Genomic DNA, 16,841 nt, shown 5'->3' with positions numbered 1-16,841 from the left:
TTTATGGACGTTTCCTAGTTTGACTAGGAGAATCAGCGACCCAGGGTTAAGGTTTGTTTAGTTATGGCTTTGCATAATTTATTTTTAAACAATGGCAGGTCGTCCCTGGTAGCGTGCTTTAAATAACAATCCCAGATTAGACTATTTTTGTAACAAGGCATTACACATTGGATTAATGTATCCTTCATTTGCTGAATAGAAACACAAGTTATACAGAAAGTATCACACCTCCCTAATGAAGGGATTTGGCATTTCTAGTGATGCTTTGTTAAAGCAAGCCATTTGTATCTTCCTGGCAAAGACTGACTAGATGGGGTGATGCCTGTCAGTGTCTTTAGAGTTACTGGTATACATGTCTACTTTAACTGATGTGAGGGGCGGCTCCCGGGTTTGTTTGATTTATTTGTGTGTGTTTGTTGCTCTGTATCCAGATGGAGGACTCCCAGGCAAGGATACGCTTCCCACACAGGACACCACACTGGAGGCTCTTCTTAGAGGGGAGGGCCTAGACCAGAGGACCAACTCTAAGGATGAGGAGAGTCTGCTAGAAATCCAGGTGGGTCCTAATGAAGTTTTATCCCAATGTCTTAAAGGGAAAGGGATTACTCTGATCTAGGATCAGCTTATCTAACCTCTGCTATGACTATAACCAGTCTGAGCCTAATACTAAAACTGCCTGGAAAGGTATAAAAGGGCACACTGTCATAATGCACTTTAAATATGCAAATAGCTAGTATCAGAGGTTTATGGCCTTTTTGTTTATTACAACCATCTTTTTTGAACGTGTTTTATTTTGTTGTTCCTCAGACTGAGAGTCAGGCAGTGTCTTTGACCTCCAGACATGAGATTGATCCCTCTATTCCCTTTTTTCCCACCACAGAGGGTGTTGGAGGCTGACGCAGCTGAAGGTGCATACAATGACGATGACTATGAAGTGGACCCCCCAAAAAAAAGACACAGAGGAAAAGGCAGAGTAAGTGATCCACAGAGACATACTGTACTGTAGTAAACTGCTGCTAATGTATATGACTGCTCTAGTTCATAACTCCTTCAGTAGAAATCACATTTGCTACATTAGCTAGCTAAGATCATGCATATAACCATCTAACGGTGGTTTTGCCCCAAATGCGCGTGTGCATGTCATCAAATCAAAGGCACTCTTTCGATATAACATTTTTGAGTAATAGCATGTTCAGCTACTTAAGACATTGGCTTGAAACTAAGTTGTGTGCCTTTTTAGAAGTAGAGAAAAATATTAACTAAGGATGAATTTTCACTCATTGTCTTCTCAAACCCCGGTCTGTTTGCCAAGTCTGCTTCGCAAGCGTTCTCGGAAGTCTCGTGATGTTGGGCCTCTGGTTTTAGAAACTCTGTGGTACTACATTTGTATCATTATATGTGCTGCAAACACTTCCTGTTGTCTGACTAACACTAGGTGCTAGAGACTGATCTGAATCAATTCATTATAATATTTATTAATATTGGTACTGTAGTTTAAGTGCTCTTATATATTTATATTGACAGAATTACATTATACACTGAGTATCCTAAACATTAAGAACACCTTCCTAATATTGAGTTGCAACCCCCTCCCCTTTTGCCCTCAGAACAGTCTCAATTTGTTGGGGCATGGACTACAAGGTGTCAAGTGTTCTACAGAGATGCTGCCACATGTTGACTCCAATGCTTGCCAAAGTTGTGTCAAGTTGGCTGGATGTCCTTTGGGTGGTGGACCATTCTTGATACACACGGGAAACTGTTGAGCATGAAAAACCCAGCAGCGTTGCAGTTCTTGACACATACCGGTGCGCCTGGCACCTACTACCATACCTCGTTCATATGCATTTAAATCTTTTGTCTTGCCCATTCACCCTCTGAATGACACACATACACAATCCATGTCTCACTTGTCTCAAGGCTTAAATCCTTCCTTAGCCGGTCTCCTCCCCTTCATCTACACTGATTTTGAAGTGGATTTAACAAGTGACATCAATAAGGGATCGTAGCTTTCACCTGGATGTACCTGGTCAGTCTGTCATGGAAAGAGCGGGTGTTTTTAATGTTTTGTATACTCATTGTAGATTAGTATGTTTTTCAACACAACCCAGTCATAAGCTTCAGAAACTACCTGTCCTGAGAAACATTTCCTCCATACAGACAGTTATTATGACATTGATGACAAAGGAAACAGACGACCTAGCTACTATCTACCATCCCACCTAAGATATTTTCCTGCCAGCCAGTTGAATGCACCTGTAGAAATTATCTTATCTTTTGTTGGCTGTTTTCCTTGCCAGTGAATTACATTTTTTATCAGATTTATTTGTAAAAATGTAAATTCTTATACAACACACCTTCCCTTTCTACTCTGTATCTTTCCAACAAAATGCTATTTTAATGAATCACCGTTTCATCTAATGCATTAGAAATATATTCTACCACATAGTTGTTGGCTGGCTGGAAAGATTTTTGCTACATTAATGCACTCTATTGAGTGTGCTATATTTACCTTTTATAAGCTGGTCTTTTTCAGTTAGACTTTTAGTTTAGTATGATATGGGCTTGTACTGTAGGTTTCTGTTTCATTTGCAACTTCCTTTGGATCACTGAATCACTGGGGCCTCTGTAGGACTAGCGCTGTCGTGTGATTGGTCACCATGGTGATGGTTGTTTTGTCCCCACAGGGTCGGGGTTCAGGCCGCAGGAGGACAGAGATGGATGACCAGGACAAGCCATACCGCTGTGACAGTAAGTAGAAAAGTCAAGAAATGATCGACCTTCCTCACATATCGGATCAATTATTATATCATCCAGTTATGAGACATTTGATCTCCACATCAAGTGGTTTGTATTTCTTAAGGACAATCTCCTAAAGAGAGATTATGTACTACCATGCCTCAATAAGCTAGTTATTCAAAAGTTATATTGATTTCTCTGGTCTGTTCTGGAAGCCGTTCTACAAAGGGATTAGGTGCTGTCAATTGAATTCCCATGTTCAATAACATTGGGAAATGGCAGCACTCCGAAAAAAACTCAAACACCTCATTTCAACGCTTTTCGGCAGTTATGCCTACATCACAGCATCAAGATATGTGCATCGTTGCGAGGGTGGTGAGTAGTGGTATTCAAAACATTAGTCAACAAACACAAGGATGCTGGTGCATGTTGACTCCAATGCTTCCCAGAGTTGTCAACGTTGGCTGGATGTCCTTGGGGACCATTCTTGATACACACGGGAAACTGTTGCGTGTGAAAACACAGCAACATTACATACCAGTACACCTGGCACCTACTACCATACCCCATTCAAAGGCACTTAAATATTTTTGTCTCGCCCATTCAACCTCTGAATGGCACACAAATAAAATCCATGTCTCATTTGTCTCAAGGCTTAAAAATCCTTATTGAACCTGTCTCCCTCCCTTCATTGACACCGAGTGAAGAAGATTTAACAGGTAGGTGACATCAATAAGGGATCATAGCTTTCACCTGGATTCACCGGGTCAGTCTGTCATGAAAAGAGCTGGTGTCCTTAATGTTTTGTACACTCAATATATATATACATATACACCGATCAGCAGAATAAACTCAACAAATAGCATTTGGGGATTAAGTGCTGTGGTTCCCTATGGACAGCATGTCAACAAGCTAGCCCACAGGCGTTAACTCAAACTAAATTAAACCCTAACATCAACATGATGTACATAATGGTCATTCAAATCCCCCTTGGAGAACTGAGGCATGTGTTTCCACATGAATGAGAAGCACACAGAGGAGACCAGTGTTGTCAATGTACCGTCTCAAGTTGTCCAGTAGGCACACAATTTGCATGTGGAAAACCTAAGCAGAGGTATTGGATTTTCTTTAGTTGTGGTGACTCTTACTGAGTGACACGTACCATTTTCTTTAGTTGTGGTGACTCTTACTGAGTGACACGTACCATTTTCTTTAGTTGTGGTGACTCTTACTGAGTGACACATACCATTTCCTTTAGTTGTGGTGACTCTTACTGAGTGACACGTACCATTTTCTTTAGTTGTGGTGACTCTTACTGAGTGACACGTACCATTTTCTTTAGTTGTGGTGACTCTTACTGAGTGACACATACCATTTCCTTTAGTTGTGGTGACTCTTACTGAGTGACACATACCATTTTCTTTCCTTTTTGTCTGCTTTGCTTTGTGTTTTCTCTGTTTCAGACAGATGCAAACAAAAGCAGAAGTCAAAAACTGCCGCCTCCAGTATCTGGACTTGTTGCCTTTTTACTTGTATCTTAGGACATTTTGACGTGATTTGATGTAGTTAAAGACCATAGTTGATTAGTATTCCTCGTGATCTTATTGGTGTAACTTGTGTACTGTACATCCGTTCTCTTAACAATGAGTCCATGTTGTATGTCTGACTCTTGCCACACATTTCTCCCTCACTGTCCTTATGTTCCCGCATCAGGGTTATGCTTTGTCCTGAGACTGTTCCGTATTGCCATTTCCCTGTATTTTCATTCCTTTCTCCAACAGATAAGCTAAGCTCCAACATTTGGATCCTATCAGTCTATTTACAGAACTCAACTTGATGAATTTCTCATGGCATGTTTTCTTAGTCTACGGATATGACCATATTTGGCAACCTTATTGGGTACACTTGAAGATGAAATAAAGCCATGTTGCAACAATAATGACATGAATGCTTAAAGGTTGAAAACTACCTGACACTGTGTCAGTGGGTATTTGACCTACTGTTAAAATGGATCCTAATGTTTTCAGTGCATTGACAAAAACTTTGTGACTTAAGGGTCTTTTAGAATTTTCACAAAATCCCCAATGTGTCTAGAACTGAAGATGGGTGACACATAGTTGAAGTCGGAAGTGTACATACAATTAGGTTGGAGTTATTAAACGTTGTTTTTCAACCACTCCACAAATTTCTTGTTAACAAACTATAGTTTTGGCAAGTCGGTTAGGACATCTACTTTACATACACTAAGTTGACTGTGCCTTTAAATAGCTTGGAAAATTACAGAAATTTATGTCATAACTTGAGAAACTTCTGATAGGCTAATTGACATCAATTGGAGGTGTACCTGTGGATACATTTCAAGGCCTACATTCAAACTCTGGGAAAATCAAAAGAAATCAGCCAAGACCGCAGCAAAAAATTGTAGACCTCCACGAGACTGGTTCATCCTTCACGCCTGAAGGTACCGCATTCATCTGTACAAACAATAGTATGCAAGTATAAACAACATGGGACCACTCAGCCGTCATACCGCTCAGGAAGGAGACGCGTTCTGTCTCCTAGAGATTAAGTACTTTGGTACAAAAAGTGCAAATCAATCCCAGAACAACAGCAAAGGACCTTTTGAAGATGCTGGAGGAAACAGGTACAAAAGTATCCAAATCCACAGCCCTATATCGACATAACCTGAAAGGCCGCTCAGCAAGGAAGAAGCCACTGCTCCAAAACCGCCATAAAAAAGCCAGACTGCGGTTTGCAACTGCACATAGGGACAAAGATCGTACTTTTGGAGAAATGTCCTCTGGTCTGATGAAACAAAAATACAACTGTTTGGTCATAATGACCATCGTTATGTTTGGAGGAAAAAGGGGGAGGCTAGCAGAAGAACACCATCCCAACCGTGAAGCACGGGGATCGCAGCATCATGTTGTTGGGGTGCTTTGCAGCAGGAGGGACTGGTGCACTTCACAAAATAGATGGCTTCATGAGGAAGGAAAATGGTGTGGATATATTGAAGTAACATCTCAAGACATCACTCAGGAAGTTAACGCTTGGTCGCAAATGGGTCTTCCAAATGGACAATGACTCCAAGCATCCTTCCAAAGTTGTGGCAAAATGGCTTAAGGACAACAAAGTCAAGGTATTGGAGTGGCCATCACAAAGCCCTGATCTCAATCCTAAAATGTGTGAGCAGAACTGAAAAGGCGTGTGCGAGCAAAGAAGCCTACAAACCTGACTCAGTTACACCAGCTCTGTCAGGAGGAATGGGCCAAAATTCACTAAACATATTGTGGGAAGCTTGTGGAAGGCTACCCGAAACATTTGACCGAAGTTAAACAGTTTAAAGGCAATGCTACTAAATACTCATTGAGTGTATGTACACCTCTGACCCACTGGGAATGTGATCTCTTTCTTTCTTTCTCTCTCTCGGAGGACCTGAGCCCTAGGACCATGCCCCAGGACTACCTGACATGATGACTCCTTGCTGTCCCCAGTCCACCTGACCGTGCTGCTGCTCCAGTTTCAACTGTTCTGCCTTATTATTATTCGACCATGCTGGTCATTTATGAACATTTGACCATCTTGGCCATGTTCTGTTATAATCTCCACCCGGCACAGCCAGAAGAGGACTGGCCACCCCACGTAGCCTGATTTCTCTCTAGGTTTCTTCCTTGGTTTTGGCCTTTCTAGGGAGTTTTTCCTAGCCACCATGCTTCTACACCTGCATTGCTTGCTGTTTGGGGTTTTAGGTTGGGTTTCTGTCAGCACTTTGAGATATCAGCTGATGTACGAAGGGCTATATAAGTACATTTGATTTGATGAAAGAAATACAAGCTGAAATAAATAATTCTCTCTGCTATTATTCTGACATTTCACATACTTAAAATAAAGTGGTGATCCTAACTGACCTAAGACAGGGAATTTTTACTCTGATTGTCAGGAATTGTGAAAACTGAGTTTAGATGTTTTTGGCTAAGGTATATGTTAGCTTCCGACTTCAACTGTAAATGCAATTTGTCTCAGACACATTCTCAGGAAAGAAGTGAATGTTTTGTCTCTGTTTTGTGCTCTCAGTCTGTGGGAAGCGCTACAAAAACCGTACGGGGCTGAGTTACCACTACACCCATTCCCACCTGGCAGAGGAGAGGGGGTCCGAGTCCTCCCGGTCACCCTCCACACAACGCTCCGACAGACACAAACGTAAGACACTCGTATTCAAGGCCTCTAAAATGTCTCTCTTCTGGTGTCACCATCAGCAACAGAAATGTACAGAGAGCATCTGTGGGGTTGTTTTTAACCGTCATTGCTTTTCCTAGTACATGGTTTGCATGTTTTTTTAAGCTTTGTTGCAGTCAATTAGCTAAAGTAGGGATAGCGGTACCTCTGTAGGTGTAACACAGCACCAGGTATAGGAAAACTGAGCTTACAGTTCCACCTGCACCTCATGGCTGACTACCTCCACTGTGCTCTCAACATGTGATTTCTGTCTTCAGTGCAAATTCACTAGCTCCGTTTTAACTAACGATGTACACTAATCATTTTCGGGTCAGCCCTGTCTGATGAGGTCGCTTGAAAACATTTTTTTTCTTCATAAATTGTTAAAATGTTTGAATGCTTGCTTCAGGGCTCAGTGTTTGATCTAGCCTTCTTCTGCAGGTCAGAAGGGCCCAGGTGGGTCTGCCAGTACCAATAACTACTGTAACTTGTGCCGGTGCACACCAGGCTCCAACAGGGGTAAATCTGGGGAGAGGGTACCCTGCTCAGTCTGCCGATGCTCCAGTGAGTACCCTGCTCTGCTACACAGCATCCACACCATGATTATGACTAAGCTGTACTGATTGCTGTATTGTAGCTGTTATGCCGTCCTCATCCTGTCATCTTGTTGCCAGCTGGATGCCCAGAAGAGAAGGACAGCAGGCCGTTTGCCAGGGCAGAAGAACTGTTTGGCACCACCTCAGAGAGCGACACGTCCACGTTTCACGGCTTTGAGGACGATGAGCTTGAAGAGCCCTCGTCAAACGGCAAGGGGACATCCAACCGATACAGATAGAGAACAACTTACTAGGTTTAAAGACTATTTTTAATATGGATAACCTCTAGCAAAAGTCTGCTGCTTCTTTTTAAATGTTTTTGTTGTTGTTGTGGAAAGCACAAGTGATTATTTCAGGAGAGAAATGCAAGAAGTGTTATTTTATTATCTACTGAACCTTGTTTAATAATTTATGAACATGTTTTTTATATTAACTTTGAAAGCAACAAGAAACAGTGTTTCTTGACAAGTGACTTGCTCTTCATGTGAAACTGAAGGAAGAATCACTTCTTGGATTTTTTCCCCCCTGGAACAGAAAAGGCAATTATGTTATAAACAAACACTGGAACGTGGATATCATTGTATTGCTCTTTTTGGGATGATTTGCCAGTGAAAATGAAATTCAATAATTTATCTGAAATTAAACAACTTAAATGATAAACTTGAGTTTGGATGGGGAATGAATGTCAACACCAACCCATCCCTCGGCTTGTTGATGTCACTGGAATCACCAGGCAGTTTGGAAAGAGGAGCTTTTAGATGACACCTCCACTGCTTCCTTCTCTGGATTATAATAATGTGTCAATGAAGGAGTGGAGGATTGACGTGTGTGGATGAAGCAGAGGGCTAGGAAAGCATAACAGAAGCAGGGCATGGCTAGCTGAAAGGTAAGTACCTAGGTCCTATTCACACATTATAGTAGTACAGTGCTTTCTCATTTAAATGCAAGGTATATCCTTATTCCATCAGATCATGCTAGAGGGCTTTGCACTTTGAAGAACATTGAATGTAAAAGTGCTCATGTTAATCTCGATCACCATCAACAAATAAAGATTTAAAAAACAACTGCTGCTGGTTGTATGCCAGTTATCTTGGAGGGGTGAGTCTGACCTATTTCTCTCTGTTGTAGGCGTACCATGGAATGAAGATCCAGAGGGCTGTGAAGCCAGTGAGGGGTGAGGTTTAGGACCCTCAACACGGCCTCTACATACCCCTCCACTGGACTCAAAAAATCTATCTATCTGGCTGACAGTCAGACAACATACAGCCATCTAGCCAGCCTGCCTGCCAGCGACCACACAACCCCATACTCTCTGACTCAGACATTTTCTCTTTGAATTTCCCCCCTGAGAATATGTATTGATTATCCCAGACGGAACGTAGAAAACGAGTGGCTCCACATACAGTGAGTCTCTCCTGCACTGCAATACACTGTGCTGTACGGTACCTATCCTGTATAAGGAAAGGTCAGGGCTGTGGTTCTGTGCCCACAGAGTGTGTTTGAACCCTGTGTGTTGCTACTCTACGGCTGTGTCCACCATGCTCATGGGATCCAATATGACACTGAGACGTCATTAACTTCATCACTGTGCCAGCCTGCGACCCAATTGGGAACCAGCTCTGACGGCCATATTGACCCAGTGACCTGATTGAACCACTCTGACCTCTAACTTCTGACCCCTGCCATAGCGACAGTGCTGAACTCCCTCCGTCACTAATACAACAAAACCTCTGGACTACTTAGACATGCTCTTTTCTCCTCTCTCTTCTCTTGCTCTCTTTAATGTCAAACTAATGTATAGTTTGCTTTAATCCAATCCATCCTCATGTTTCAGAATTGTGCTATATTCCTTTGTTTTGAACAGAATATTGACAGATCGGGTTCTTAGTGTCATTTAAGTGTATCTGCTGATTATTCTGATGTCTTCTGTTTGTTCTGGCTTTGTTGATATGTCTTTCTACAATACCTACTATTACTACTACAGTACTACTACTCAGGCATATGATTTGTACTGCTGTTGATTGTTCTTGTGTCTGCATAAGGATGCAGTCAGTATCAGGCCATTCTCCCCTGCCTGCCTCATGATGTATTCTATTGGTCAAAAGGATAGAAATAACTGATGAGGGTATTGACAAGGAATCAGAAAGGGCAATAAAATAAAATGAATGCCACAGAGTTTAGTCATCACACTAACACATGTCTATTTAGCCCAGCTTTAACAAACCATTGCAATAACAAAACATTCTGAACTGTGTCCAACTGAGTTCTTGGGCACATTACTCCAATTTCTCTCCTTCCTCTGATTCCTCAAACACTTTTGTCCAGAATCACTTATTGGTAACTGCCAAAATAAAGAAGATACAAAGTAAATGAAGGATACAAAGTATATTGAAAGCAGGTGGTTCCACACAGCTGTGGTTCCTGAGTTAATTAAGCAATTAAAACATCCCATCATGCATAGGGTGATGTATAAAAATGCCCAGTTGCCCATATTTTTTAGCTACCATGGCTAGAAGAAGTGATTTTGAAAGAGGGGTCTGAAAAGAGCATAGCTAGAGGGTTAAAAGTGTTTGGGTGTGTGTCCATGTGTGCATGCTTGCATTTTTTAATGGATGGGGATAAGCAATTGAACACTTATTGGAGATTCTGGAGTGGCACCTGAGACAGCGTTTTCCACCACCATCAACAAAACACCAACATGATGGAATTTCTCATGGAAGAATGGTGTTGCATCCCCCCAATATAGTTCCAGACACTTGTAGAATCTATAATCTATTTGATCTGTTCTGGCTGTTAGTGGTGTCCAACGCCCTATTAAGACACTTTATGTTGGTGTTTACTTTATTTTGCCAGTTACCTATACATGCCATGTGTACATAATGCGAGGAGAGTTATGTACAATTGCAGAAGAGCTGTAAAACAATGTTATGTGACATTTTGATTTGAGTGCTATATTAGGCATAGATACTTTGTGAAGTGTAAAGGGTGCTTGGGATATTGAGCCAAAAACATGTTGATGTATTGTATATCTGTCACACAGTCATGTGTCCTTCCATGTGGTCATATGAGCAAGTTAGTTGTTCCATTAGCTAAAATAACCTGAAAATGCAAGATAGCATTTAAATAGAAAGGAATGTCTTAAATGTTGGCACATTAGACACTCAATACAGATTCTTAACACTGAATTCCCTCAGGGATACCTTCATCCACAGTTTCTAGGTCTTTTTTATGGATAATTATTTTGGTAATCAGCAACAACCTCCCTATCAATTACATGGTCACCAGTCATTTTGGAATGACAACCTGGTACTGATGTAGGCTCTTAATTTGACCTTTATTGTTGCAGCAAAATAATCCTACAGCAACAATTTTGCCTGATCGGTGGTCAGGCTATTAACTAGTCAAAATGAGGCTACATGAAAAGTGTTATATTGTTAATATAACTGTGTTAGTGCAGGTTTTCAATTAATTAATCTGCAAATTCTCAGCAGCAAAAGAGTGATCAAATTAAAGTCTTACATCTGTATTAACCCGCCTGGAGTCAGCGGAGAGTGTGTGGTTTACGTTTTCTTTCACTGGTGACTTCCTCTAACAAACGGGTCTAGCATGGTGCACTTCTAAACAACACTCATTAAAGTCAGTGATGTCTGTATAGAAACAAGTGTCATCACCACCAATCATATAATCTTGCATAGCCTGCATACCTCGTCAAAGACGGCAATAAACCCAAGAGCTCTCAGCAAGCCTTCCTGAGTTAGCGGGGAGTGCAGGGGTTGGAATGGAGCCAAGAACAGATTAAATGGACTTGACCGGTTTATCTTCAACTGTAAATAACTAAAATCGAGAGAATTAAGTCTTTGTTTGTTAAACTATTTTTATTGTAATGAAAGAAAATAAAGAATGAGACTCCGCCCACTCCGGATGTTTGGGGATGTTTTGATGTGGACCTATTTAACACCATTGTTGCTATTGTAGTATTTACGTTACTACCCAGTTATAAGAGTAGCTGGTTACCAATATGCTACTAACTGGTTAGCAATATTCTACTAACTGGTTACCAATATGTTACGAACTGGTTACCAATATGCTACGAACTGGTTACTAACTGGTTACAAATATGCTACTAACTGGTTACTAACTGGTTACCAATATGCTACGAACTGGTTACCAATATGCTGTGAACTGGTTACTAACTGGTTACCAATATGCTACTAACTGGTTACCAATATGCTACAAACTGGTTACCAATATATTACTAACTGGTTACCAATATATTACTAACTGGTTAACAATATATTACTAACTGGTTACCAATATGCTACTAACTGGTTACCAATATATTACTAACTGGGTACCAATATATTACTAACTGGTTACCAATATGCTACAAACTGGTTACCAATATGCTAATAACTGGGTACCAATATGCTACGAACTGGTTACCAATATGCTACCAACTGGGTACCAATATGCTACTAACTGGTTACCAATATGCTACTAACTGGGTACCAATATATTACTAACTGGTTACCAATATGCTACTAACTGGTTACCAATATGCTACCGACTGGTTACCAATATGCTACTAACTGGGTACCACACATGCTACTAACTGGTTACCAATATATTACTAACTGGGTACCAATATGCTACTAACTGGTTACCAATATGCTACTAACGGGTTACCAATATGCTACAAACTGGTTACCAATATGCTACTAAATGGTTACCAATATGCTACTAACTGGTTACCAATATATTACTAACTGGTTACCAATATGCTACCGACTGGTTACCAATATGCTACTAACTGGGTACCACACATGCTACTAACTGGTTACCAATATGCTACTAACTGGTTACCAATATGCTACTAACAGGTTACCAATATGCTACAAACTGGTTACCAATATGCTACTAACTGGTTAACAATCTGCTACTAACTGGTCACCAATATGCTACTAACTGGGTACCAATATATTACTAACTGGTTACCAATATGCTACTAACTGGTTACCAATATATTACTAACTGGTTACCAATATGCTACTAACTGGTTACCAATATGCTATTAACTGGTTACCAATATATTATTAACTGGATTCCAATATGCTACTAACTGGGTACCAATATGCTACTAACTGGGTACCAATATGCTACTAACTGGGTACCAAAATGCAAGTAACTGGTTACCAAAGTGCTACTAACTGGGTACCAAAATGCAAGTAACTGGGTACCAATATGCTACTAACTGGGTACCAATATGCTACTAACTGGTTACCAATATGCTACTAACTGGGTACCAATATGCAAGTAACTGGTTACCAAAGTGCTACTAACTGGGTACCAATATTCTACTAACTGGGTACCAATATGCTACTAACTGGGTACCCATATGCTACTAACTGGGTACCAAAATGCAAGTAACTGGTTACCAAAGTGCTACTAACTGGGTACCAATATACTACTAACTGGTTACCAATATGCTACTAACTGGGTACCAATATGCTACTAACTGGGTACCAATATGCTACTAACTGGGTACCAATATGCTACTAACTGGGTACCAATATGCTACTAACTGGGCACCAATATGCTACTAACTGGTTACCAATATGCTACTAACTGGGTACCAATATGCTACTAACTGAGTACCAAAATGCTACTAACTGGGTACCACATGTGCTACTGTAAATGAGAGGCGGACACCATGTAGATGGAGGTCCCAAGGTTTTATTTTTTAGTCCCCACAAGATATTAGGTGAATGGGTCTTTTAGAGTGCTAATAGTCATTTTGCTGATTTGAGAAACTAGAAGCACAAATGTCCTGGATATGTTACATGCATAGTAATGTGCCCATACCATAACATGTGCTTTTAGATCATGGAAATCTATATAGCCAATTTATATACAATGCACTCTGTACACACACACACAGTGCTATTGTGTTTGTGCAGACAATATTCTTTAAAGGGATATTTCACACAAATTACAAAATTAGACTTTGGTTTCCTTGCCCTGTAAGCAGTCCATGGTTTGGTTTAGTGTCCCTGGCTGTGTTGGCACTGTTTTCAAATGCTGGCCTAGCTAGCAGAAAGTGTTCCATTCTGCTTCCAGGGCAAGATTCCTGACAATCAATGTCAACATATGGGATTTCTACTACAAAGCATTTGGAAACTGCCAGGGAAACTAAACTATAGACTGCTTACAGGGTAAAGAAACCAATATGTCATTTTGTAATTTGGGTGAACTATCCCTCAATAAATTAAGCATTTCTATCTTATAGTCAAGAGGTTTTAGTTTATGATAATCATATAAATATCAACCTGTACAGTGCATGGCAGCAACTCTAGTTTAATTTGAAATACTGTAATTCTCTCAGTTTTTGACTTTAGTAATATTGACTCTGGCAGTGACTCTGGCAGTTGTTCATATGCCCCCCTTACCACAAGAGGGAGCTGTTGTGCTGTGAATGATACCCTCCTCTATCTCAGGACTTTGGGAATGTAGAAGAGCGATGCAGCAGAGGCCTTCAGATGAATCATGTATCTTCCAGTTCCAGGGATGGATGTGATATCAGTCAGGTGCATCCTGTTGGTTTATGTCCTTTCAGCAGAGATGTTCGTTGTTCTGTTCAGTGGTGGAGATCGAGGTAATTTCCCTTTTGGTTGTGTTTGAAGATAGAAGAAGAAGAAGAACCAAGCAGCTTTCTGGTTGGCTGTGCACGTAACCTTTTTCTCCCCAGTTCAGACTCCCTAAACTTCATTTCACAGAGCATTTCCCCTAACAAGCATACACACTGTTTGGCAAATCAAACAATGGCTTGCAACAACATGACATGAGGAATAATACATACACATATCTCTGTAATGACTGAGCATGTAAGTCATGGTTTACATTGACATGAATGCAACAAAAAGGCTAGCACTAAATGAAACATGCTTCTCTTGGTCTGTTAAGCGATATAGGATCCTTCTGATTGTGAGGTGATGACATATTTCAACATCCAAATAAATATCCCTGCTACAGTCCTCCTGTTCGGGCATGCCTGGCCACCATGGCCCATAGAGGTGCATGGTGTTTAGTCTCCATTAGATGACACTGGTGACATTCCAAAGTGGTAGTGATGCAGGGCTATTTTATTAGGGGCCTGTAAGGCATGTGAATGTCACTTAAATATCTCTGTGACTAGTCTAATGTGGCATTTATTTGGCATGTATCTGCTTGAATAGGTGCAGGATAATACAGAAACAACATGTATCACATTGTTATTGATCATTACATTGTTGGGTTTTGAGTTTGCAAGAAAGGCATTTCACTGTACTTGTGCATGTGATATTAAAACTCGAAACTTGGTGCTGTGTAAAATAATTAATAATAATAATAATAAATAAGGCTGAAATCACTGATTCTGAGACAACATTATTGAGATTTTCCATAAGGGACAGAGTTTTCGAGCTGTAAAGCTGTCTATATTGATTTAATCAAATGGTAGGTGTTCTCTTGAGTGTATGATTGTCTGTGTTGGCCAGGTCTCCTTTGAAAAATAGGCCTATGACCTCAATTGGACTTCATGCTTTCAAAAAATAAGAATCCAACCATAGCATGAATTCTAAACAAACACAATTTGATGAAACATGCAATGGTTAATTGTAGATTCTCTATCAATCCCTTATGCCTACTCCTGGAATGTAATAAAATCATGGAGAATTTCCCTCAAAGTCGCTTCTATAATAACAATTACAATACCTTAGATTTATGGGCAAACAAAAATATATTCTCAATCACTGCAAAAATAATAGGTTTTAAGTTTCCATCAGTAAATAGGATTATATGGTGTACTGTATAAGAACAGAATATGATACAGATTTAGACAAAGATAAAGATATTAAAAAAGAGATTTGTTAAATACAGAACAGAAAGGTGTCCTCCTGCTGTCCTTATTGCTGACTGCCTAGTGTGGGCAGACTGTACTGTATATGTATATACAGTTGAAGTCGGAAGTTTACATACACGTAGGTTGGAGTCATTAAAACTCATTTTTCAACCACTCCACAAATGTCTTGTTGACAAAACTGTAGGTTTGTCAAGTCGGTTACGACATCTACTTTGTGCATGACACAAGTAATATTTCCAACTATTTTTATTTTGCTTATAATTCACTGTATCACAATTCCAGTGGGTCACTATGTTGACTGTGCCTTTAAACAGCTTGGAAAATTCCAGAAAATTATGTCATGGCTTTAGAAGCTTTTGAAATTGACATCATTTGAGGCAATTGGAGGTGTACCTGTGGATGTATTTCAAGATCTACCTTCAAACGCAGCGCCTCTTTGCTTGACATCATGGGAAAATCAAAAGAAGTCAGCCAAGACATCTTGTAGACCTTTACAATCTGGTTCATCCTTGGGAGCAATTTCCAAATGACTGAAGGTACCACATTCATCTGTACAAACAATAGTAAGCAAGTATAAACACCATGGGACCACGCAGCCGTCATACTACTCAGGTAGAAGACGCATTCTGTCTCCTAGAAATGAACGTACTTTGGTGCGAAAAGTGCAAATCAATCCCAGAACAACAGCAAAGGACCCTGTGAAGATGCTGGAAGAAACAGATACAGAAGTATCTATATCCACAGTAAAATGACTGTGGTTTGCAACTGCACATGGGGACAAATATCGTACTTTTGGAGAAATGTCCTCTGGTCTGATGAAACAAAAATACAACTGTTGGGCCATAATGACCATCGTTATGTTTGGAGGAAAAAGGGGGAGGCTTGCAAGTCGAAGACACCATCCCAACCGTGAAGTATGGTGGTGGTAGCATCATGTTGTGGGGGTGCTTTGCTCCAGGAGGGACTGGTGCACTTCACAAAATAGATGGCATCATGAGGCTGGAAAATTATGTGGATATATTGAAGCAACATCTCAAGACATCAGTCAGGAAGTTAAAGCTTGGTCGCAATTGGGTATTCCAAATGGACAATGACCCCAAGCATACTTCCAAAGTTGTGGCAAAATGGCTTAAGGACAACAAAGTCAAGGTATTGGAGTGGCCATCACAAAGCCCTGACCTCAATCCTATATGAAATGTGTGGGCAGAACTGAAAAGGCATGTGTGAGCAAAGAGGCCTACAAACCTGACTCAGTTACACCAGCTCTGTCAGGATGAATGGGCCAAAATTCAACCAACCTATTGTGGGAAACTTGTGGAAGGCTACCCGAAACGTTTGACCCAAATTAAACAATTTAAAGGCAATGCTACCAAATACTCATTCAGTGTATGTAAACT

At 40.5% G+C, this 16,841-nt stretch overlaps 1 protein-coding gene across 3 annotated transcripts in view; it reads left to right on the top strand.

Moving 5' to 3' along the window:
• Positions 1–11,462, top strand: part of LOC124001319 (zinc finger protein DPF3-like) — a 44,235-nt gene extending 32,773 nt beyond the window's left edge. For 2 of the 3 annotated variants that reach the window (XM_046308020.1, XM_046308021.1), the window contains 8 exons: positions 432–556; positions 881–973; positions 2,685–2,748; positions 3,390–3,455; positions 6,811–6,936; positions 7,393–7,515; positions 7,626–8,433; positions 8,676–11,462. In XM_046308020.1, coding sequence (XP_046163976.1) covers positions 432–556; positions 881–973; positions 2,685–2,748; positions 3,390–3,455; positions 6,811–6,936; positions 7,393–7,515; positions 7,626–7,786 — 758 coding nt within the window. In that variant the 3' untranslated portion in view covers positions 7,787–8,433; positions 8,676–11,462. The remainder of the gene's footprint in view (positions 1–431; positions 557–880; positions 974–2,684; positions 2,749–3,389; positions 3,456–6,810; positions 6,937–7,392; positions 7,516–7,625; positions 8,434–8,675) is intronic. The other variant, XM_046308023.1, reaches the window with a different exon arrangement.
• Positions 11,463–16,841: the final 5,379 nt, after the last annotated feature.

This window comes from Oncorhynchus gorbuscha, linkage group LG17 (genome assembly GCF_021184085.1).
Source record: "Oncorhynchus gorbuscha isolate QuinsamMale2020 ecotype Even-year linkage group LG17, OgorEven_v1.0, whole genome shotgun sequence".
Taxonomy (NCBI): Eukaryota; Metazoa; Chordata; class Actinopteri; order Salmoniformes; family Salmonidae; genus Oncorhynchus; species Oncorhynchus gorbuscha.
The sequence above is the reverse complement of the archived record's forward strand: the minus strand, read 5'-3'. Positions and strand labels throughout refer to the sequence as shown.